Source organism: Xenia sp. Carnegie-2017, unplaced genomic scaffold (assembly GCF_021976095.1).
Source record: "Xenia sp. Carnegie-2017 unplaced genomic scaffold, XeniaSp_v1 HiC_scaffold_23, whole genome shotgun sequence".
NCBI classification, from domain to species: domain Eukaryota; kingdom Metazoa; phylum Cnidaria; class Anthozoa; order Malacalcyonacea; family Xeniidae; genus Xenia; species Xenia sp. Carnegie-2017.
In genome coordinates this window covers 18,889,883-18,915,571 of record NW_025813486.1, presented here as the reverse complement: position 1 = coordinate 18,915,571, position 25,689 = coordinate 18,889,883, and the positions used below count along the sequence as shown (strand labels likewise).

The 25,689-nt window shown below is 30.9% G+C and overlaps 2 protein-coding genes across 2 annotated transcripts in view; both read left to right on the top strand.

Moving 5' to 3' along the window:
• The window catches only part of LOC124447683 (general transcription factor 3C polypeptide 4-like), a 67,001-nt gene that overhangs the window by 9,948 nt on the left and 31,364 nt on the right, over positions 1-25,689 (top strand). The gene's annotated exons all lie outside the window — the stretch shown is intronic.
• On the top strand, positions 5-25,689 carry LOC124447685 (stimulated by retinoic acid gene 6 protein-like). The gene is made up of 19 exons (XM_046998655.1): positions 5-327; positions 449-500; positions 567-652; positions 743-867; positions 953-1,073; positions 1,201-1,249; positions 1,352-1,480; positions 1,549-1,625; positions 21,360-21,421; positions 21,534-21,595; positions 21,945-22,023; positions 22,105-22,180; positions 22,263-22,338; positions 22,405-22,453; positions 22,546-22,651; positions 23,349-23,456; positions 23,531-23,694; positions 23,805-23,894; positions 25,292-25,689. The coding sequence occupies exons 1-19, from the start codon at positions 224-226 to the stop codon at positions 25,486-25,488; spliced, it is 1,812 nt and encodes a 603-aa protein (XP_046854611.1). The 5' UTR covers positions 5-223; the 3' UTR covers positions 25,489-25,689.

Below are 25,689 nucleotides of genomic sequence, written 5' to 3'. Positions count from 1 at the left end.
AATAAATCATTGTATAATTGTCTTTTGAGTCCATCCATTTGTCTTGTTTATTATAATGTTAGTTTCTAGTTTCAGCTTGCAGTTGTAACTTAGCTTAATTGTGTTTCAGGTTTGAATAATATAAACGTTAAAATTTTTGTCTGCCAGATGCATTAAATATTCTGATCACTTTCTTGATTATCTTTTGTTTAATAGCGTTCATCACGAAAGTACCGCGTTTGAAATGGCTTACATAACAACAATATGTTACAATTTATTAACGACTAACGCTAGTATCTTGACTAACGCTAGTATCTTCGGTAATGCAAGTACGACGTCATCTACAAGGTAGAAATTATACATATGTTTTAAAATGAACAGTTTTTCCACAGTTAAGTGCAACATAATCTATTACAAAGAGAAGGTGGTAAGGCCTTGGAAATTTTTCATATGATTTTACTATTTTTAGTGAATCTTGTCTACCGGATGGTAATTATCGTCATTGGTTCTTGATTCCTGCTGTAAGATTTCTGTGAAGATGAAATATGTTTGAATTCGCTTATTATATAAATGTATATTTTCCATAGGTTGCAATATTGACAATATTAGCATTTTTAAATCATCGTAAGAGCTTTAAGATTGAAATGTTTAAAGGTCGTCCTGGTGTTGTGATGTAAGAAAAATATTATTGATAAATAAAACTTATTTATAGTTAAAATTATTGTTTTTTACTGGCTTTAACTTTCATATTGGTCTGTTGCAGTCCGATAGATTTTCTAGACAGAAATCGTAACACAATTGTAACTTTATTTGGAGCAATAACTGGTTTTATTTTGTTGCTCGTATGGCGAGTTTTTCATTCTCCTAGGAACGATTGGTGGTTTAAACGTAAGTATTTCTTATAATTCATTTAAATATATACATTAACGACGAATATGTCTTATTTATCTTCATTCATATTCTTTATTTGCAGCATTGTTCGTCATTGTAATATGCATTGAGATTGCCTTTCTCTTTTATCCAATCTTTGGATGTTTGGCTTCACATTATCGTATTATTGGATCATTGTTAGGCTTTAGTTACAGTGTATCGTTGTAAGTTGATGATAATCTTGTTTATGTTTCTTAAGCTTAAAGTTTTTATGTCTTATGGACGATTGTCATGATCTGGTTTCCTAACTGCATAATGACAACCTTTTTCCAAACTTTTAATTCTTTTCAGCTTCTTGGTAGGAATTATTAAAGATATTGAATTTTATCAGAAGTGCGCGGTTGGTGATAATCCTTGTTTTACAAAAATATGATAAATATCTGATCTGTCATAAGCATTGAATGTTTTTGCAACATTAAACATTTGTTCGTTGTATTTGCAGAACAATGATTCTCTTCTTATTATTGTCGGAGACATCCCAGTAATTCTTTGTCAACTATTTATTATTGGCAAATTTTTGATTGTGTTGTTTAAAGAGAGAAAGAATTTTGGTCAACTATTCTATGATGAGGTATTTTAATATTTATTACAAAGTGATTTATTTGTGTTTTGTTGAGTAAAATTTCAATATTTTAACAGACCAAAGATAATTCTATTAATGTAAAACTTTCATTGCCATGGTTCAATGATTATGTCAAAAATGTTTTTTATCCAAGGTAATATCACTAGTCTTTTGGTCAAAACATGGTACAAATAACTTGTTGTTGTCAATTTGTTTAATCTTTTCAGACAAACAGCTGACCATTCTACCTTGGTATCTTATATAAGAAAAATCTATAATCCTCATGATTGTAAGAATGATTTTACTATAAAAAAATAATTAATTTCCTTATAAACAACAGTTATTCCTCCTTATCAAGATATTTTAATATGCTTTTTTTTATAATAAACTTATAGATTTCAAATTTTCAACACATACTCTTTCTGTGGTGATAGTTTGTTACATCTTTTTATACGCGGTATGTTTTTATTTCATGGGTTTCTTTCTAAAACTAAGGAACCTAGTGCATAGCCACAGTGATATAAAATGTTTCGGTGATCAATTGAATTGATTACAAAAACTCTGTTCCTCGGACCTCAAGATTATAAAGCAAAGATTTTGCAAGGCGAATGTAGTAGACAATTTTTGTTATGTTTGATTAACAAATATGAATACTTCAGCGTCATTAGATCAATTATAACATTTAAAAAAATTTAAATTAATGAAAGGTACAGCGTTTGGGGGAAACCTCATTTTAAATGGCTTGTGCTAGCATCAATGCCATGTCAATGTACCAAAAAAGTCGGTTGTGGCATTATGTTTTTTTAAATTATCAGTTCAGTTTCATAGATGTACATGTACGCATTTTGTACCTATCTTTTGATAACAAATATTTGTTATTGTTTTTCAGATTACAATTTTTTTCCTTGTATTTCTTATTCAACCTTTAAACTCCATGATCGAGTCAGCTCGCAAGATAGATTCATTACATAAACCTTTTCTTGAACTTTTACTTGGGCTTCATGGTTAGTTTTGTTTATAAGATTGTGTAAGAATGTATGAAATGATTTTTTTAATTCAATATTTTCTTTTATAAAACGTTAAATTTTTTTAGATTCCCTATTTTCAGCTTTGATTCTCACGTTTTTGTGGTGTATCATCTCACTTCTTCGTTTTATGGAGAATCATAAGTAATATTTCATTTATTTTTTTATTATTTAATATTCAACAGTGTAAATGTAGAATTTTTCTTCTCTTCATCATTTTCTTCAGAAATAACATGTTACGAATGTTCAAAGGCGATAAATCCTGCATTCCAAAAGGAACAAAATCTTCACAGTTTATGATCGTAAGTTAAATCATCAAAGTAAGGAAAAAATTATTCAGTTGAACATAACGTTTTACGATTTTCTAGGGAAAATCTTTACGATATCAAAGTTTTCAAATTGGCTATTTTTTCTGGGGTAAGAGCTTATAGAAAGTTAAGAAGAGAAATAAAAAATTATTAATGATAAAATATTTCTATTTCAGGATATTTGATAACATTGCTTACGTTGTTCCTTATTTGTGGATTTTTCTACTGTCTAAAGATTCCTTTCTTGCGAAAATGGGTTTTGAATCGTGTCAAAGGAGCAAGGTATGTTAAGGAAATTTTTTTAAAACTTTAGACAAACATACACAAACATCAACCGACTGGATCAATTTATCATTAGGGAACTGGACACGAGGGATTGCGCGTTTTATTCAATGGTTTTATCCTCGTGATATTTTTTCATTACCGGTCGTCAGGTCAAAGTAATGATACATCCCAGAAAAATCTCTTGAATTCAATCGAATGTAAAAATTTCTCCCAATGTTACAATCGTGTATTCAGATCATGAACATTCCCTAAAATAAAAGTATAAGACATAAGTTGATCTAAAAGTTACAGAATTTTATTTTGCTCAATGGATCAGTTAATTGTGACGTTGTATTAGTCAGTATCTTCTAGTTTTTTACTATTATTTGTGTGCTAAGTTTTGACAAGTGCAGGGTTGTTTTGACAAGTTTTATAATGTAAGTTTCTTTTCTTGTTTACTCGTATTGACTGTTGCTTGGTAAACTACCAAGTTTTTTGTTTGTTGGCCGATGTAAATTTTTTTGTTTTTGGTAACTGGGATTGTGAATATGGCTTATAAACTACTCATTTAGCTTAGCGTTGCTCTTTCTGAGAACATTCTTCTTCTTGCGGCATTAATTGAATTTTCTATCATCGGAGGCGCTTTTGTTGGGCTGTTTAGTTGACGTTGGTGGTCTTGTTTATTAAAATGTTAGTCTCTAGTTTCAGCTTGCAGCTGTAACTTAACTTAATTGTGTTTCAGTTGAAGATTTTGTCAAATATATGGCAATTTTTTCCAGAAAAGACTCACATGCTTCATTAAATAAAGAATTGATGTCTGCTGTTTTTGTAAATGTTAGTGTTTTATGATGGATTGTACAAAATGAAATTTTACTGCATTGTCTTCTCTTCTTATAATTCATTGGTTAATTGTCGAGTTGTCATAACTCCCAACTTATCATTATGATTTGTCATATTTTAGCGTTTTTTTAACTCTTGCATTATTGTCAATACTTATCCTTCTCGTGACTTCCGTGACGATTTTTCGTGATCCTGATTACAATAAAAATGTAATATCCATGAACAACAGGTAGAAATAAATGTTTTCATGATATCATCAAAATATTTTTAACAAATAAATTATTATCATCAACATTTTCTCATACACAGGAACGCGTATTTAGTATTTTCATATTTTTGGTTCTTCATTGGTCTTCCCATGGGATTATTGTCAGCGTTGTCACGTATTTTAAAAGCGATGATAATTGGGCTTATCTTGTTACCAAGAGTGGATCATAGTGTTTTGCCTGATGGTTTTCAACGATTTGATCCTGGTACGTCATTAATGTCTTTAATCACTTGATATTTATTCCTGTCAAAGACAGAGAGAGGTTAAAGTTCATTCAGTAGATCTCAAAACATTTTTTGTTACATTATTTAAGGTTATGTTTCGTACATCGCCTATCTTCATGTTCAAGCTGCATTTAGAAATCCTATTTTACGAGTATTTTGTCAAACAATTTTTGACAGAAGTAAGTATTTATATCTACTTTAAATATGTTTCTAATGAACATGATTATAAATGTTCATTGTTATACATAACAGAGAATGGTATCCGTCAATGGAAATGTTCACCTCAAGCCCGCACCAGGTGGTTCCTTGCCTTAACCTTGACCCGCAATCCTCAGTTCATCAGTTATCGTAAAGTTAAAGAAGAAAGTCTAAATGTTCCAGTTCGCACGAGCTCAGTGAGAGTTATTTTGGACAGTTCAGATGAAACAAACTTAGTTTCCTCTTGTTAGCTTCATGACACAATCGTGCGAAATTATCAACGATTGTTTTTGGTTCCTTTTATGGTTAAATAGTTTAGAAGATTGAAAATAGGAGTAATTTTGATTTCATAGCTGCAATATTATACACGTAAAGAGATTGAGGTCATTTTTTAGTGCTCATTGAGTTAGTTAAACAAACATACAAAATAAAATATGTACTTAAAAAAGTATAAGTTAATGTTTCGTTTGAAAGTTGTAACGACACGACCGACCATACAAAATTTATTCTGTTTTTTGCACGCAAATTTTGATGTGGAGAGAACATGTGCAAACGACATGAAAACCATAGGAAGAAATAGACTCGAGGGCTACTTTAATTTGTATAAGTCAATAAGTCAAAGAGTCAGAACTTTATGTCAAAGTTATTCTCATATGCAAAGAGTTTGATTTTTGTTGAGTTATAAAAGTAATGAGTCATACTAGAAAAAATTTGAATTTCAAAACATGAACATTTTAAATTCATCCGGCATTTTAACATCCGGCAACACACCATTGATCATCTTCTCAGATTGTGAGTTATCTTTAAACAAAAAAGAAACGTTTTACTGCTTGGCGATCAAGTTTTCATGAGTTCCAAAGAATTTGTACAGCTCCAATAAATACTATATTAGCTGTGTATGATATGATTAATGTTTGATTCAATAGAAACTGACCTTCCTGTATTAATTATGATTTTCTTATGTCACCACATGCTGCTATATTGTAAAGACAAAAATTATTGTTTTAGGATATTGCTTTAACTATAAAGTGTTACAAGTTGATAAGGTATTAAGAATAGTTTAAGATGGTTTACTTCATTGTATGTTACTTCAAATCATGAGAAAATTATGATTATAATTTCTAGAAACAACTTTGCATGTATTTCTCGTTTCGCTCGTTGCATGAATATTTTCACACTTGGTTTACATAATTACATCACTTGTTTACAGAATAAAAATACAACAACGACCATATTACTTCCTTCTTTTGTGGTTTTCCTGCAAGTGAAGTATCGCTAACGTTTAAGGTTTGAATAATATAAACGTTAAAATTTTTGTTTAAATATACTGCAGACACTTTCTTGATTATCTTTTGTTAACAGCGTTCATCACGAAAAGTGACGCGTTTGAAATGGCTTACATAACAACAATATGTTTCAATTTATCAACGACTAACGCTAGTATCTTGACTAACGCTAGTATCTTGACTAACGGTAGTATCTTGAGTAATGAAAGTACGACGTCATCCACAAGGTAGAAAATATACATATGTTATAAAATGAACAGTTTTTCTACAGTTAAGTGCAACAAAATCTATTACAACGAGAACATGGTAAGGTCTTGGAAATTTTTCATATGATATTACTATTTTTAGTGAATCTTGTCTACCGCATGGTAATTATCGGCATTGGTTCTTGATTCCTGCTGTAAGATTTCTGTGAAGATGAAATATGTTTGAATTATCTTATTCTATAAATGTATATTTCCCATAGGTTGCAATATTGACGATATTAGCATTTTTAAATCGTCGTAAGAGCTTTAAAACTGAAATGTTTAAAGGTCGTCCTGGTGTTGTGATGTAAGAAAAATATTAGTGATGAATTAAAACTTATTTATCATTAAAATGATTGTTTGTTACTGGTTTGTTAACTATCATATTGGTCTGTTGTAGTCCGATAGATTTTCTGGACAGAAATCGTAACACAATTGTAACTTTATTTGGAGCAATAAGTAATTCTATTTTGTTGCTTGTACAGAACGTTTTTACTTCTGATGACAATCCTTGGGCTAAAGGTTGTTTATTTTTTATTCGTCTTAAAATAAATGCAATAATGAGGAATATGTATTGTTGATTTCGTCCATAATTTTCTATCTTGCAGCCTTCCTGACCATTTTAATTTGCATTGAGATTGCATTTCTCTTTCATGCAATCTTTGGATGTTTGGCTTCACATTATCGTATTCTTGGATCGTTTTTAGGCTTTAGTTACAGTCTTTCGTTGTAAGTTTACAGTAATCTTGTTTATATTTTCTAAGCTCACCGATTGCTATGTCTTCACTGGTTGGAGCAAAAACTACCACTTACTTTATTAATTCTACAGCCTTTAGTTTTTTTTGGCTTGTTTTGTTTCACCTGCTCTCGTAGCTACGTAATGACAACTATTTTGAAAATGTTTAAATCTTTTCAGCTTCTTGGTTGAAAATATTCAAAATTTTGAATCTTATCAAAAGTGCAAGGTTGGTGATGAATATGTTTTTACGGAGATGAGATATAGATATCTTTGATCAATTTGGAAAGTGCAACGCTTCTTCAATCTACTTTACAGGGCTATACTCTTCCTCGTATATTGGAAGACATTCCATTATTTCTTTGTCAATTATTTATTATTGGCAAATTTTTGATCGTGCTGTTTAAAGAGAGAAAGAATTTTGGTCAACTATTCTATGATGAGGTATTTTAGAGCTTTTATTATTAAAATGATTTATTCATAATGTTTTCATTTAGTAAAATTTTAATACATTTACAGACTAAAGATAATTCTATTAATGTAAAACTTTCGTTACCATGGTTCAATGATTATGTCAAAAATATTTTTTATCCAAGGTAACATCTCTAGTCTTTTTGTCATAACAAAGTTTATGTATATAACTTGTTGTAAGGTTAAAGTCATTTTCTTTATTCTTTTCAGAAAAACCTCAAACCATTACAAAGTTTTATCATATTTAAAGAAAATCTACGATCCTCATAAATGTATGGATGATTTTGCTCAATCCAAGAAAAACAATTAAGTTCCCTTTACATCCCTAAAAGTCACAGTTTGCAAACAAGACGTTTTGATATGTTTTCTTGAATAATTTTGTAGATTTTAAATTTTCAACTCACACTCTATCTGTGTTGATGGTTTGTTCTATCATTTTGTACCAAGTAAGTTAATTATAAGATAATGGCAGCTTGCAACTAACGTTTTCCATATTTATATGGTTCATGAATGATGAATGATTGTTATAAAAATAGTTTTAAAAATATTTTGCAAAATTTGATGCTCTTTTTTCTTGTTGCACTCACTGAGAGCCTACATTGTAGAAAAACGGGTTAAAATTATATAATTGAATCATGTTACTGCTATTAAATCAAAAAGAAATAAAGGATATCTTTTCAACATTCATTACAACATTATATTTGTTCATCTTCCCGTGTACGCATTGCGTACCTATATTTTTTTTCGACGATAAATATTTTTATCGTTTTTTAGGGAACAATCACTTTTATTATAATTGTTGCTCGATACTTTAACGTTCGCAACCAAAATTCAACTTGGGAAGACGTTATTCTTGGCATTCGTGGTTGGTTCTGTTTATAAGTACAATGAATTTATTTTATTATTTTCTTACCATATCTTTTTTATCAAACGTTGTATTTTTTTAGATTCCTTAGTCGCAGCGTTGATTCTCACGTTTTTGTTTTGTGTGCTCTCCCTTCTTCGTTTTATGGAGAATCATAAGTAATATTTCATTTATTTTTTTGTTATTACCATTGCACAGGATAAAAGTAGAATCATTCTTATCTTTCTTCATTTCATTCAGAAATAACATGTTACGAATGTTTAAAGGCGATAAATCCTTCATTCCAAGAGGAATAGAATCTTCACAGCTTATGATCGTAAGTCAAATCATCAAAGTAAGGAAAAAATTGCTCAATTGAAGATAACATTTGACAATTTTTTAGGGAAAATCTTTACGATATCAAAGTTTTCAAATTGGTTATTTTCTCTGGGGTAAGAAGTGTTTGATGTACAAGCATTTAAGGAAAATTTGATGTATGGAGACCAAAAAAGTTTCTCACGAGTGGAATCTATAATTAAAAACATTTTTGTTTTAGGATATCTTTTGATTTTGCTTGTGTTGTTCCTCATTTGTGGATTTTTTTACTGTCTAAAGTTTCCAGACTTGAGAAAATGGACTTTGAATCGTTTCAAAGTAGCAAGGTAGGTCAAAGTCCAAGTAATTTTCTTTCTACATAATCTATATCACATTCTGGGTGCGACAGGATATCGGAATTTCAATAAATGCAAGAATTTTGGATCCATGAATTTCCCAATAAATGTATTAGGACAGGACAAAATCGAATCTATCGGACACAGAGTTGTTAAGCTTAATGAGAGATCCAAACTTTGGATGGAAGATAAAGATGAATTTCTCCAAGATATATAAGCTACAGCGACTTAAACGGCGTGTCATGCAGTCGGTCTTTTTCAGCTTTTATTTGCTCTCCCTTTGACTTGTTGTTTTGATTTGTTTTAGAATGAGCTGGTGTTGTTCAAGTAGTACTTTATTAACAGTGTTTTCTATCAGGCTGATGTGAATTTTTTTTCTTTGGCCACTGTGATGTTGACTTTCTTGCAGCAATTAAGTTTAATATTTGCGTTTTTGCTGAGCTCTTTAGGCATGCAGCCGGGTTAGTTGTGTTTCGACGACGGATTCAAAATAAATGGTTTTTTGAAAGAACTCTTTGACTAAATTAGAATATTAAAAAAATTGTATTCATTGTTTGTTTACATGTTAAAGTTATGTAGTGGATTGTACAAAAAAATTTGTTCTTCATTGTCTTGTTTTTTCATCTTTCGTTACTTAATTGTCGTAACTCTCAACTAATTATCATGATTTGTCATTTTTTTCAGCGTTTTCTTTGCTGTGGGATTATTAACTAAACTTACTCTTCCTTTAACTGCTGTGACAATTTTCCGGGATCCTGATTACAATAAAAATGTAATATCCATAAACAACAGGTAGAAACAAATGTTCTCATGAAATTATCAAAATATTTTTAACAAATAAATTATTATCATCAACATTTTCTCATACATAGGAACGCGTATTTAGTATTTTCCTATTTTTGGTTCTTCATTGGTCTTCCCATGGGAATATTGTCTGCATTGTTTCGTCTTTTAAAAGCAATGATAATTGGGCTTATCTTGTTACCAAGAGTGGATCATAGTGTTTTACCTGAAGGTTTTCAACGATTTGATCCAGGTATATATGTCATTGATGTCTTTAATCACGTGATGTTTATTCCTGTCAAAGAAAGAGAGAGGTTAGAATTAATTCAGTAGGTCTCAAAACATTTTCTTTGTTACATTATTTAAGGTTATATTTCGTACATCGCCTATCTTCATGTTCAAGCTGCATTTAGAAATCCTATTTTAAGAGTATTTTGTCAAACAATCTTTGATAAAAGTAAGTATTTATATCTACTTTAAATATGTTTATAACGAACATGATTATAAATGTTCATATTAATTTTTAGAACATGGTATCCGTCAATGGAATTATTCACCTCAAGCCCGCACCAGGTGGTTCCTTGCGTTAACCTTGACCCGCAATCCTGAGATCATCAGTTATCGTAAAGTTAAAGAAAAAGTTTTAAATGATCCAGTTCGTGCGAGTTCTTTGAAAATCAATTTGCCCAGTTCGGATAAAACCAACTTAGTTGTGTGAGATATAGTTATATCCACGACAACAACGTTTTAGTGGGGAATGTTAACAATTGTTTGTTTTGTTTTTTATATTTACTTCCATGGTTTGATAGTTAAGGAGATTGAAAATTGAAGTAATGATCAACTTTCGAACTGAAACATAACCCTATCTATATAAATATAGTGATAACAAGACAACAGTCTTTATTCTTCTTTTTTGATTCAATTCTACCAATAAGTGAGACGCATTCATCTTAATTTTCTACTGATACATCATGCTAACGATATTTTTATGTGAAATTTTTTCAGTTCATGAAGTAAAAGATATTTTTCCCATCATATTCTCAATATCATCTCCTTGCAACAGCTGCTATCACTAGTTATCATAGAAGTAAAGTTTAATAAAATTTCGTCACTTTCGTCTTTAAATTTTATGTTCATATTGATTTTTTTCATGATCGTATCTATAGAAAATATTGTCCAATATGCTCCACAGCTTCAATTTCTTTACAATTCTTTTATTATCTCTACGTCTTATACCTTTGTAAACATTGTTATATTTCCAAATTTGATAATCAGTATAATCTAAAGATTCTGTAAATAATAGTTTTTGCATAATTAAAGAACAGCGTGGGCCATTGACTACAACATTGACTCACACCTTAGCCAATAATGAAGGTTCTGTTTTATTCTCTGCAACGTTTATCACTGTTTTCTGCTTTGTTTATACCCGAGGTGAGATGTTTCAAAATATCCATCTATGGTCTAATGTTTTCTCTTAGTCAACGGAACAAAAATTAACTCTTTTTCATAACCTAGAGCTTTTTCATGAATCATGTGCATCATTCCAAACTTTTCTTTAGTTCCACATCCTCGGACTTTAATACCCGGACTTTAGTCGTGGTTTTTTTTGAAACATTTCAAGCTGAGGTGGTCTTCGCCTGCTACAACCATGTTCTAACAAATTGCAAACGATTGAATGCAAAATGGAGTGTTCCTTTAATTGTAACTCTCTTCCTAATGAAATTATGAAGAAAGCAAATCCCTTTCATTGTTTTCAAGCAACAATGGCAGCTTGTATTGATGGTTGAAATTTATCTATTTATCTATGTACCCTGTAAAATGATGAACTCTTAGTGTTTTTAGCTTTCTCCAATTTTACATAGACATTCTCGTTCTCCAGTAAGAGAATTTACTGGAACGCTTTTACGTTTTGTGATTTATATCTATTTGATAGTTAAGAAATTATTTACCTGATTTGTAAGTGCTGCTGTGTTTCCACTTCACATCCGAGGCATTTTATATTCTAGTTTAATCATTTCTGTGGCAGTGTAGCAAATCTGAAACAGTGAACGTACTAATGGCCATAAAAAACTTTTGAAAAAGTTTGCCACTTAAAGGGTTACCTGTATGAGAGGCAGGTAATTCGAGACGGATAACGTAATTGAAACCTAAATGTATTAATGTAATTGTACACGTGAAGGTCACTACAAGCGTTTCTCATGTATCAATTTCATATTTTTTTCAATGTGTAAACAATAAATCCCGTATCAACGTGATCTGCCTTAGTGTTCTTTTTGAAAGTCTCTTTTCGAATACATCCCAACATTTTACAAGTTTATAAAGTATTAAGGTTAGTTTAGCTTTGTTTTTACTGTGTTTGATTTCTATGAAATCATTTATGTAATGAAATATGGTAAAATAACAGGAAACGGGCTGCTGTTTTATCCTGTTTATGATTGTATTTAGTGTGTAAACTTTTATACTGTGCTTGAATTAAAGTAGCTGCTATACGACATTCTTGTAGACAGATGTGACGAAGTGCTTTATAACGAAATTTAGCCCCATTTTATTTCAATTTAGCAATGGATAATCCTAGCTCATCATCCACGAGGTAAACATGTCTGTACCGGCTCTAAAATTCGTCTTCATTTATAAATCCCCAGCAGTGATTGGGACAACATTTATTGAGAATGAAGACGCAGTAACGGTTTTGGAAAATCATTACTATATATAGATTATTATTTGCAGTGTACATTGTCTGGTGGATGATAATTACCGCCACTGGTTTTTGATTCCTGCTGTAAGATTTCTGTTAAGACGAACTTTTTTAAAACCCACTTACATTCCATACAAATATATATTTTCCATTTCAGGCTGCAATATTGACAATATTGGCATTTTTAAGTCGTCGTAGGAGCTTTAAAACTGAAATCTTTAAAGGTCGTCCTGGTGTTGTGATGTAAGAAAAATATCATTGATAAATTAAAACTTATTTATGGTTAAAATTATTGTTTGTAACTGATTCGTTAACTTTTATATTGGTCTGTTGCAGTCCGATAGATTTTCTGGACAGAAATCGTAACACAATTGTGGCTTTATTTGGAGCGATAACTAGCTCTATTTTGTTGCTTGTTGGGAAAAGTTTTCATTCTCCCAGGAACGATTGGTGGTTTAAACGTACACTTTTCTTGTTTCATCATAGAATATATACTTATGACCATTATAACTTTTATTTTCGTTCATATTTTTTAGCACTTTTCGTCATTGTAGTATGTATTGAGATTGCCTTTCTTTTTTATCCAATCTTTGGATGTTTGGCTTCACATTATCGTATTGTTGGATCATTGTTAGGCTTTAGTTACAGTCTGTCGTTGTAAGTTTACAGTAATCTTGTTTATATTTCTAAAGTTTAAAGTTTTGGCAACTTAATAACGATATTTTATTTCATCTGCACAACTCGTAACTGCGTAATAAAAACTTTTTGGAAATTTATTATTTTCTATCAGCTTTTTGGTGCAAAATATTGGAAAGTATCAAAAATGCAGGGTTAGTGAAGACAATTGTTTGTACAAAATTGTAATATAGCTACCAATCTTGCATCTGACTATGCCATTTTTAATTTGTAGAATATTTCTTATGTTTTAATATTAAGAGAAATTCCAATATTTCTTTGTCAACTCTTTATCATTGGCAAATTTTTGATCGTGCTGTTTAAAGAGAAAAAGAATTTTGGTCGACTGTTCTATGATGAGGTATTTTAGAGTTTATTACAAAATGATTTATTTATGTTTTTGTTGAGTAAATTTTACCATTTTTACAGTCTAAAGACAATTCTGTCAATGTAAAACTTTCATTAACTTGGCAGAATATGTATGTCCGAAATATTTTTCATCCAAGGTAATTTGAAATGTCTTTATGAAATTATTGTGCGTAAAATCTTTCATAAAATTAACGTTGCATCATATTATCTTTTCAGATTACCACCTCAGCATTCCAAAATTGTATCCTGTTTAAGAAAGATCATTAATCCTCATAAATGTACAGATAATGAATTGCTTTTGCTTTTCTATAAAAATGTTTCTCTTTATACCTGACATTTTTTACAGATTATCAATATTCAACCCACACTCTTACTGTGTTGATTATTTGTTCCATATTTTTGTTTGAGGTAAGTTTTGTGTTAAGCCCGGAATCATTGTTATTATGAAGATAATTTTGTATTGTTGTGTTTATATAGATGACTGTTGTGTTTTTGATTCTTGCTGTACATGGCTTAAATGAAATGATGCATTCGGATGGTCGACGAAATTCTTTGCTTGAAGTATTTCGTAGCGGTGCTCCTGGTTGGTTTGTTTAATGATTATCAGTATAAAGAATTGATTTTCTTGAACTTTACCATACTCTACCTATTATGTTCATGTAATAAAATTTTCATTTAGTTGCCCTTATCGCAGCAGTGATTTTCTCCTCGTTGTTTTGTGTCATTTCCCTTCTTCGTTTTATGAAGAATCACAAGTAATATTTGATCATTGTTTAATATCTTACAGTGTAAATGTCAGAATCTGTCTTAACTTTATTCATCATTTCATTCAGAAATAACATGTTACGAATGTTCAAAGGCGATAAATCTTTCATTCCAAAAGGAATAAAATCTTCACAGTTTATGATTGTAAGTTAAATCATCAAAGTAAACATGAAAGTGTTCAAATGAAGATGAAGCTTGACGATCTTCTAGGGAAAATCTTTGAGATATCAAAGTTTTCAAATTGGCTATTTTCTCTGGGGTAAGAAGGGTTTGATGAAAGACTTACTACATTTCTGACAAAGAAAAATAACATAATTTGTGGTAAATATACTAAAACAGCATTTCTATTTTAGGTTATTTTTCACTTTTGCTGATGTTCTTTCTTATTTCGGAATTTTTCTACTGTCTGAAATTTCCTCCTTTGCGTAAATATATTTTCGATTGTTTGAAAGAAATGAGGTGATTTCAAACAATTTTCTTGAGAATAAATCTTATTCTTTTTTGGTGTTTTGTTGTCTTCCATTATTTTTATTCTTAACCCAGCATTCTTTAAAATATTTCAGCATTTTTGTTGTCGTGGCAATATCTGCAATAGTTATCCTTCTGGTGACTTCTGTGACAATTTTCCGTGATCCTGATTACAATAAAAATGTAATATCCATGAACAACAGGTAGAAATAAATGTTTTCATGATATCAGAGTATTTTCAACAAATCATTCATTATCATCAACATCTTCTCATACACAGGAACGCATACTTAGTATTTTCATATTTTTGGTTCTTTATTGGTCTTCCTATGGGAATAGTGTCAGCATTATCACGTGTTTTAAAAGCGATGATAATTGGAGGTTTAATGCTACCAAGAGTGGATCATAGTGTTTTGCCTGATGGTTTTCAGCGATTTGATCCAGGTATATACGTCATTGATGTCTTTAATCACGTGATGTTTATTCATGTCAAAGACAGAGAGAGGTTAAAGTTCATTCAGTAGATCTCAAAACATTTTCTTTGTTACATTATTTAAGGTTATGTTTCGTACATTGCCTATCTTCATGTTCAAGCTGCATTTAGAAATCCTATTTTACGAGTATTTTGTCAAACAATTTTTGACAGAAGTAAGTATTTATATCTACTTTAAATATGTTTATAATGAACATGATTATAAATGTTCATATTACTTTACAGAAAACGGTATCCGTCAATGGAATTATTCACCTCAAGCCCGCACCAGGTGGTTCCTTGCCTTAACCTTGACCTGCAATCCTCAGATCATCAGTTATCGTAAAGATAAAGAAAAAATTTCAAATGATAAAGCTAGCGTAAGCTCTGTGAGAGTTAGTCTGTACTGTTCGGACAAAACCAACTTAGTTGTGTGAGATATAGTTATATCCACGACAACAACGTTTTAGTGGGGAATGTTAACAATTTTTGTTTTGTTTTTTATATTTACTTCCATGGTTTGATAGTTAAGGAGATTGAAAATTAAAGTAATGATCAACTCACAATCCTCAGATCATCAATTATCGTAAAGATAAAGAAAAAATTTCAAATGACAAAGGAAGCGTCAGTTCTGACATAGATAATTTGTTCGGTTTGGAAAAAACCAATTTAATTGTTTGAGTTATGATTGTTTGTTTCGTTTGTTATAGTTCTTTTCATATTTACATAGTTGAGAAGATGAATGAAACTAGAAATGTAATTTTCAATTTAAAGTTCAAATATGCCTGGTATTAGAATGAAGCGATAGAGGTATTTTACTGCACAGAAAGTCCATTAAAATACAAGCATTTAAATTAAAAAAATAGAAATAAAAACATTGAAACTGTGAAAGACAAAAAGTGCTGAATTACTGACAAGAACAAAAATTAGACAGTTGTGGGCCGTTATTCATAATTTTGGCCATTTAAATAAGATGATTGAAGGAAGTTTCAACGGTAAAAGAAACGAAAGAACAAGGATTGAAATCTTCATATTTTTTAAAGGAAATATGAATGCTGTCGTAAAAAGAAGGTTTGATCCGAAAACAGAGTTTTTATGGCTGTAGTAATTCACTTCACCTTCTTTTGGTTGATGGAATTATGCAGCAATTATCACTGCAATGGCCAATTTCTTTGATAAATGCCATGACTTGTTTTCATTTAAATTTTATTGTGTTAGAGTTTCGTAGTTATGGCATCATTCAGCCCTAAGCTCATTTAACCAGTCTTAACGCTATTCATACGTCAGCAATCTATGTTTAATATTTCTATGATATTGACGCAATTTGGAAGAAGTATCTGGTTACACATTCATAAGAAAAAAACTATAATTTACTTCGTTTTTCTAGCAGTTGCGTCTCTAAGCATTTAATTACTAACTTGGCTACAAAAATTGGAAAGACTGCACAAATTCTAGCACAGAATGGTCTTTATTAGTTCTTTGAATATACAGGAAAATGCAAAATCTGCAAAAAAAATTCTCTCGTTGGCTTAGTGTAGTGATCTGACATTGAAATTTTTGAATTTGATGTGCGAGCAAATGATTATGTAAACAAAGTATCTTTCAAGACACTCGTTCATGTAGTTTAACTCAGGATGTATTTCGTACATCGCGTATCTTCATATTCAAGCTGCATTTAGAAATGCTATGTACAAGTATTTTGTCAAACAATCTTTTACAGAAGTAAATGTATATATCTACCTAAAATATTTTTATAAAGAACATGATTATAAATGTTCATTTTACGTTCCAGTGATTAACGATTGTGTTTACATTTGCAACATCCAACCCTATTTTGAATTTCAAATTTTGATTATTGCCACGTATAATGCTTGTAAAGACGCAATATATTGATCCCAACTTTAAATAAGAATTTTGGGCATTTCTGGATTAAATTATTGCATTACTTGACAAAGTTGATAAAATACTAATAAGGTTAGTTTGGATTGGTTTACTGTGTTCGTATATTGGAAATCATCAACATGAGAAAGTGTGAAAATTATTTCTAGGAACAGCTTCTTATGTTTGTGATTACATTTTTTAACAAAGTTGTTTCCATCTTTTATATATGATTATATACGGCAGTATTTTATCCTTATTGTCAATTTCAGTTAACTTTTCAAGTGGCGGTTGCCAAGTTACTTTCTAATTGAGTTGACAAGTTTTGTACTTGAGTACGAAAGTTGTGTACTTGAGTACGGAAGTTGTGTACTTGAGTACCGAAGTTGTGTACTAAAGTTGCAAAGTACTGGCAAACGCAAAAGGTATTTGTACCCTGTAGACATTTGGCAATGAATCCGTTCAGTAAGCAAGGAAAAGCTTTACCAATCGAAGTAAGAAATGAAATACTTGAAAAGTGGTTAAATAACGAGCGTTTGACAAACATTTCGAAACAACTAAACCTACCGTATAAGACTATATCAAATATAATAGATCTATGGGTAGACACTGGTTCTATTGCACCTCGCCAGAGCGAACGTGATGTTCGAACCACGCGTACAGATGACGTTATTGCATACGCTGAATATCTAAAAATTAATAAACCATCTATTTACGCAAAAGAGATTCAGCAACACCTAGAAAATAACAAAGTTTGCCTTCCAGCAAACGTACCTAGCAGGTCATCCATTAGTAAAATTTCGAAAAAAGATCTTGGTTACTCTTACAAGGTAATAAGAACAGCCGGACGTTATGGAGAAGTTAGAAGCTTACGTAGCAAATATTTCATTGATTGATTGCAACCGTATGCATTTCTTTGATGAGTCGTCTGTAGTTGTTACGAGTGGCAACAGACGTCGAGGGCAAGTATGCAGGGTACTCCTGCATTTAAAATCCAACGATACTCTTCTAGTGCCACATTTACTGTAAATTTTTTACATAATGTAAACGGCGTATCGCATTATAACACTCTTAGCGAGCCGTCAACGGATTAGAATTGCTAAAGCTTTTCCTCGCTTACTGAACGGATTCATTGCCAAATGTCTACAGGGTACAAAGACCTTTCGCGTTTGCTAGTACTTCGCAACTTTAGTTCACAACTTCAGTACTCAAGTACACAACTTCAGTACTCAAGTACACAACTTCAGTACTCAAGTACACAACTTCAGTACTCAAGTACACAACTTCAGTACTCAAGTACACAACTTCAGTACTCAAGTGCACAACTTCAGTAAGTACACAACTTCAGTACTCAAGTTCACAACTTCAGTACTCAAGTACACAACTTGTCAACTCAAGTACACAACTTCAGTACTCAAGTACACAATTTGTCAACTCAAGTACACAACTTCAGTACTCAAGTACACAACTTGTCAACTCAAGTACACAACTTCAGTACTCAAGTACACAACTTCAGTACTCAAGTACACAACTTCAGTACTCAAGTACACAACTTCAGTACTCAAGTACACAACTTCAGTACTCAAGTACACAACTTCAGTACTCAAGTACACAACTTCAGTACTCAAGTACACAACTTGTCAACTCAAGTACACAACTTCAGTACTCAAGTACACAACTTCAGTACTCAAGTACTTAACTTGTCAACTCAAGTTCACAAGTTCATATCGAATGTTCCATATTTGGAAATGTAGTTGGCAACATTAGAAAGTAACTTGGCAACCGCCATTTGAAAAGTTAACTGAAATTGACAATAAGTTATGGGTTTTCTTTAGGCGAGGTAGTGTAGAAATGTTTGAGGCTCTTCAACGCCAGATTTTTAATCATCCGAATGTTTTAAACAAGACAGAATCGTTGTTGTCTTTTGTTTCAATGCGTGTTCGTCACGTTTGAAATGGGTCTTATGAACATGAGAAAAATGTTTGGACTAGGAACAGTTGTTTATTCTTGTTTGTTCTTATATTTTACAGGAAAAATTACTCACTTTGTTTCCATATTTAGTTTAAAATGTATTATTATGTAGTTATATACGACAGTATACTATCGTCTTAGAATGAATATTTTCTAGTGATGTGCAACAAATGTTTTAGGTTAGTTTTAAAAGTGGAATTTTCAATGTTCCGAGTCCGTAAAATAAGTCATTGTATTGATTGATTGATTGATTAAACTTTATTAAAAAGAGGGTAACACGTGACACAACAAGTGTGAAAAACTTGTGGCCCTCAAACTAACAAACTACGAGATAAATTACAATTTAAAAACCAGAATTACACAAGACTAAAATACTAAAAAACTAAATAATAAATTATTCTATGAGCATATCTGAATTAGCTTTATCATAAAGTTTCTTTTTAAAAAGTGTAGCTGATGAAAGTTTACGCATTGTAAGAGGTAGACTGTTCCAAAATCGACTTGCAGTAGCAGCAAAAGATCGCCCACCATCATTTTGTCTCTTCGTTTTGGGTAAACAAATAGTTAAGTCTTTATAACGAGTATTTCTATTGTGGCGACTGGCATTTGTTGGTAGAATATCAATAATATAAGATGGACAGTTACCATAGAAACGTTTATGACAAATCATGGCCTTTCTAATTTCCACTTCCTTACTAAAAGGTATCCAGCCCAATTTGGAAAAGAGTGGAAAATTGTATAATTGACTTTTGAGTCCATCCGTTTGTCTTGTTTATTAAAATGTTAGTTTCTAGTTTCAGCTTGCAGTCGTAACTTAGCTTAATTGTGTTTCATGTTTGAATAACATAAACGTTAAAATTTTTGTCTGCCAGATGCATTAAATATACTGTTCACTATCTTGATTATCTTTTGTTTAATAGCGTTCATCACGAAAAGTGACGCGTTTGAAATGGCTTACATAACAACAATATGTTTCAATTTATCAACGACTAACGCTAGTATTTTGACTAACGCTAGTATCTTGACTAACGCTAGTATCTTGACTAACGCTAGTATCTTGAGTAATGCAAGTACGACGTCATCCACAAGGTAGAAATTTTACATATGTTATAAAATGAACAGTTTTTCCACAGTTAAGTGCAGCATAATCTATTATAAAGAGAACATGGTAAGGTCTTGGAAATTTTTCATATGATATTACTATTTTTAGTGAATCTTGTCTACCGGATGGTAATTATCGTCATTGGTTTTTGATTCCTGCTGTAAGATTTCTGTGAAGATGAAATATGTTTGAATTCGCTTATTACATAAATGTGTATTTTCCATAGGTTGCAATATTGACAATATTAGCATTTTTAAATCGTCGTAAGAGCTTTAAGACTGAAATGTTTAAAGGTCGTCCTGGTGTTGTTATGTAAGGAAAATATTATTGATAAATTAGAACTTGTTTGTGGTTAAATTTATTGTTTGTTAACTTTTCTATTGGTCTTTTGTAGTCCGATAGATTTTCTGGACAGAAATCGTAACACAATTGTAACTTTATTTGGAGCAATAACTGGTTTTATTGTGTCGCTTGTATTGAAACTTTTTCAGACTCAAAGCAATCGTTGGGCTCAAGGTGAATTGTCTTTGCTTTATCTTAAAATATGTTTTACTAACGAATACAACTTTTTTATATTCGTCCATATTCTTTATCTTGCAGCATTTTTCACCATTGCAATATGCATCGAGATTGCTTTCCTCTTTTATCCAATCTTTGGATGTTTGGCTTCACATTATCGTATTCTTGGATCATTGTTAGGCTTTAGTTACAGTCTGTCGTTGTAAGTTTACAGTAATCTTGTTTATATTTCTAAAGTTTAAAGTTTTGACAACTTAAAAACGATATTTTATTTCATCTGCACAACTCGTAACTGCGTAATAAAAACTTTTTGGAAATTTATTATTTTTTATCAGCTTTTTGGTGCAAAATATTGGAAAGTATCAAAAATGTAGGGTTAGTGAAGACAATTGCTTATACAAAGATGTAATATAGCTACCAAACTTGCATCTGACTATGCCATTTTTAATTTGTAGAATATTTCTCCTGTTTTAATATTAAGAGAAATTCCAATATTTCTTTGTCAACTCTTTATCATTGGCAAATTTTTGATCGTGTTATTTAAAGAGAGAAAGAATTTTGGTCAACTATTCTATGATAAGGTATTTTAATATTTATTACAAAGTGATTTATTTATGTTTTGTTGAGTAAAATTTTAATATTTTAACAGACCAAAGATAATTCTATCAATGTAAAACTTTCATTGCCATGGTTCAATGATTATGTCAAAAATATTTTTTATCCAAGGTAACATCAATAGTCTTTTTATCACAACATGGTGCATGTATATAACTTGTTGTAAAGTTTAAGTTATTTTTTTTAATCATTTCAGACAAACACCTGACCATTCCAAAGTTTTATCATATTTAAGGAAGATATATAATCCTCATAAATGTAGGAATGATTTTACTCAAGTCAAGAAAAACAATTAAATTCCTTTAATTTCCCTAAAATTTACAGTTTGCTAACAATACGTTTTGATATGTTTTCTTCAACGATTTTATAGATTTTAAATTTTCAACTCATACTTCATCTGTGTTGATGGTTTGTTCTATATTTCTATATTACGTAAGTTTTCATTTCGTATGTTTCTTCCAGCTTGCTACTATAGTTTTCGATGTTTATATGGTTGAGGAATGATGAATGATTGTTGTAAAAAATTCAGTTAAATGTTATTAAAAATATTTTGCGAAATTCGAAACTTCTTTTTATTATCGCTGCAACTGCGAGCGTACGATGTAGAAAAACATATTTAAATCATATAATAGGGTCATGTTCTGCAAGAATTAAAAGAAAAGGAAGACTGTTTTTATGACATAAACATTATAACATTAGTTCTTAATTTCAAGGTAACTCCAGTGTACGCATTGTGTACCTACGTTTTCTTTTGAAAGCAAATCTTTTTATCGTTTTTTAGGGAACAATCAGTTTCATTATAAGTGTTGCTCGATACTTTAACGTTCGCGTGCAAAATTCATTTGGTCGTGGCATTCGTGGTTGGTTCTTTTTATAAGTACAATGAATTCATTTATTATTTTCTTACTATATTTTTTTTATCAAATGTTCAATTTTTTTAGATTGCTTAATCGCAGCGTTAATTCTCACGTTTTTGTTTTGTGCGCTCTCCCTTCTTCGTTTTATGGAGAATCATAAGTAATATTTCTTTTATTTTTTTGTTATTACCATTGCACAGGATAAATGTAGAGTCGTTCTTATCTTTCTTCATTTCATTCAGAAATAACATGTTACGAATGTTTAAAGGCGATAAATCCTTCATTCCAAAAAAAATAAAATCTTCACAGTTTATGATCGTAAGTTACATCATCAAAGTAAAGATGAAATTGTTCAATTGAAGACAACATTTGACGATTTTTTAGGGAAAATGTTTGAGATATCAAAGTTTTCAAATTGGCTATTTTCTTTGGGGTAAGAAAGTTTCATGAAACATTTAACATCATTTGATATACGTATACAAAAAAGTTTTCCATGAATATACATTTAAAAGAATTGTATTTCAGGTTATTTGTTACAGTGGCTTATGTTGTTCCTTATTTGTGTACTTTTCTACTGTCTAAAGTTTCCCATTTATCAAAAATTGATTTTGACTCTTGTCGAAGTAGCAAGGTAGGTCAAAATCCAAGCAATTTTCTTTCTACATAATCTATATCGGATTCTGGGTGCGATAGGATATTGGAATTTCAATAAATGCAAGTATTTTGGATCCATTAATTTCCCAATAAATGTATTAGGATAGGACAAAATCGAATCTAGCGGAAACAAAGTTGTTAAGCTTAACGAGAGAGCCAAACATTAGATGAAAGATAATGGCGAATGTCTCCAAGAGATATAAGCTACAGCGACTTAAACAGCGTGTCATGCAGTCGGTCTTTTTCAGCTTTTATTTGTTCTCCCTTTGACTTGTTGTGTTGATTTGTTTTAGAATGAGCTGGAGTTTTTCAAGCAGTACTTTATTAAAAGTATTTTCTATCAGGCTGATGTGATTTTCTTTTCTTTGGTTACTGTGATGTTGACTTTCTTGCAGCAACTAAGTCTAATATTTGCGTTTTTGCTGAGCTCTTTTTGCATGCAGGCGGGTTAGTTGTGTTTCGACGAGGGATTCAGAATAAATGTTTTTTTTAAAGAACTCGTTAACTGAATTAAAAATATTAAAACATTTGTATTCGTTGTTTGTTTACATGTCAAATTTATGTAGTGGATTGCACAAAAAGACATTTCTTCTTCATTGTCTTGTTTTTTTCATCTTTCGTTATTTGATTGTCGTAACTGTCAACTAATCATCATGATTTGTCATTTTTTTCAGCGTTTTCTTAGCATTGGGATTATTAACATATCTTACTCTTGCTTTAACTGCTGTGGCAATTTTCCGTGATCCTAATTACAATAAAAATGTAATATCCATGAACAACAGGTGCAAATAAATGTGTAATCATCAATATATTTTTAACAAATAAATTATTATCATCAACATTTTCTCATACACAGGAACGCGTATTTAGTATTTTCATATTTTTGGTTCTTCATTGGTCTTCCCATGGGAATGTTGTCAGCATTGTCACGTATTTTAAAAGCAATGATAATTGGGCTTATCTTGTTACCAAGAGTGGATCATAGTGTTTTGCCTGAAGGTTTTCAACGATTTGATCCTGGTACGTCATTAATGTCTTTAATCACGTGATGTTTATTCATGTCAAAGACAGAGAGAGGTTAAAGTTCATTCAGTAGATCTCAAAACATTTTCGTTGTTACATTATTTAAGGTTATATTTCGTACATCGCCTATCTTCATGTTCAAGCTGCATTTAGAAATCCTATTTTACGAGTATTTTGTCAAACAATCTTTGACAGAAGTAAGTATTTTTATCTACTTTAAATATGTTTATAATGAACATGATTATAAATGTTCATATTACTTTACAGAAAATGGTATCCGTCAATGGAAATGCTCACCTCAAGCCCGCACCAGGTGGTTCCTTGCCTTAACTTTGACCCGCAATCCTGAGATCATCAGTTATCGTAAAGATAAAGAAAAAGTATTAAATGATCCAGTTCGCACGAGTTCTTTGAAAATCAATTTTCCAACTTCGGATGAAACCAACTTAGTTGTGTGAGATATAGTTATATCCACGACAACAACGTTTTAGTGAGGAATGTTAACAATTTTTGTTTTGTTTTTTATATTTACTTTCATGGTTTGATATTTAAGGAGATTGAAAATTGAAGTAATGATCAACTCACAATCCTCAGATCATCAGTTATCGTAAAGATAAAGAAAAAATTTCCAATGATAAAGGAAGCGTCAGTTCTGGTATAGATAATTCGTTCGGTTTGGAAAAAACCAGTTTAATTGTTTGAGTTATGATTGTTTGTTTCGTTTGTTATAGTTCTTTTTAATATTTACATAAATGAGAAGATGAATGAAACTAGAAATGTAATTTTCAATTTAAAATTCAAATATGACAGGTATTAGAATGAAGCGATAGAGGTATTTTATTTTCAGAAAGTCCATTAAAGTACAAGCATTTATTAAAAAATAGAAATAAAAACATTGAAACTGTGAAAGACAAAAAGTGCTAAATTCCTGACAAGAACAAAAAGTCATCATGATTTGTCACATTTTAGCGTTATTTTAGCTCTTGCATTATTGTCAAAACTTATTCTTCTTGTGACTTCCGTGACAATTTTCCGTGATCCTGATTACAATAAAAATATAATATCCATGAACAACAGGTAGAAATAAATGTTTTCGTGAAATCATCAAAATATTTTTAACAAATAAATTATTATCATCAACATTTTCTCATACACAGGAACGCATATTTAGTATTTTCATATTTTTGGTTCTTCATTGGTCTTCCCATGGGAATATTTTCACCGTTGTCACGTATTTTAAAAGCGATGATAATTGGGCTTATCTTGTTACCAAGAGTGGATCATAGTGTTTTGCTTGAAGGTTTTCAACGATTTGATCCTGGTACGTCATTAATGTCTTTAATCACGTGATCTTAATTCCTGTCAAAGACAGAGAGAGGGTAGAGTTCATTCAGTAGATCCCAAATTATTTTCTTTGTTACATTATTTAAGGTTATGTTTCTTACATCGCCTATCTTCATGTTCAAGCTACATTTAGATATCCTACTTTACGAGTATTTTGTCAAACAATTGTTGACAGAAGTAAGTGTTTATATGTACTTTAAATATGTTTATAATGAACATGATTATAAATGTTCATTGTTATACATAACAGAGAATGGTATCCGTCAATGGAAATGTTCACCTCAAGCCCGCACCAGGTGGTTCCTTGCCTTAACTTTGGCCCGCAATCCTGAGTTTATCAGTTATCGTAAAGATAAAGAAGAACGTCTAAATGTTCCAGTTCGCACGAGCTCAGTGAGAGTTATTTTGGACAGTTCAGATGAAACAAACTTAGTTTCCTCTTGTTAGCTTCATGACAACAATCTTGCGAAATTATCAACGATTGTTTTTGTTTCCTTTTATGGTTAAATAGTTTAGAAGATTGAAAATAGGAGTAATTTTGGTTTCATACCTGCAATATTATACACGTAAAGAGATTGAGGTCGTTTTTTAGTGCTCATTGAGTTAGTTAAACAAACATACATAATAAAATATGTACTTAAAAAAGTA

Bases quoted from the DNA above. Each gene is read 5' to 3' on its own strand.
- LOC124447685 (XM_046998655.1), top strand. From the start codon at position 224: ATGGCTTACATAACAACAATATGTTACAATTTATTAACGACTAACGCT. The intron at 501-566 runs GTAAGATTTCTG...TATTTTCCATAG, and splicing joins ATTGGTTCTTGATTCCTGCT to GTTGCAATATTGACAATATT. The intron at 21,596-21,944 runs GTAAGTTTTCAT...ATCGTTTTTTAG, and splicing joins GTTCTATATTTCTATATTAC to GGAACAATCAGTTTCATTAT.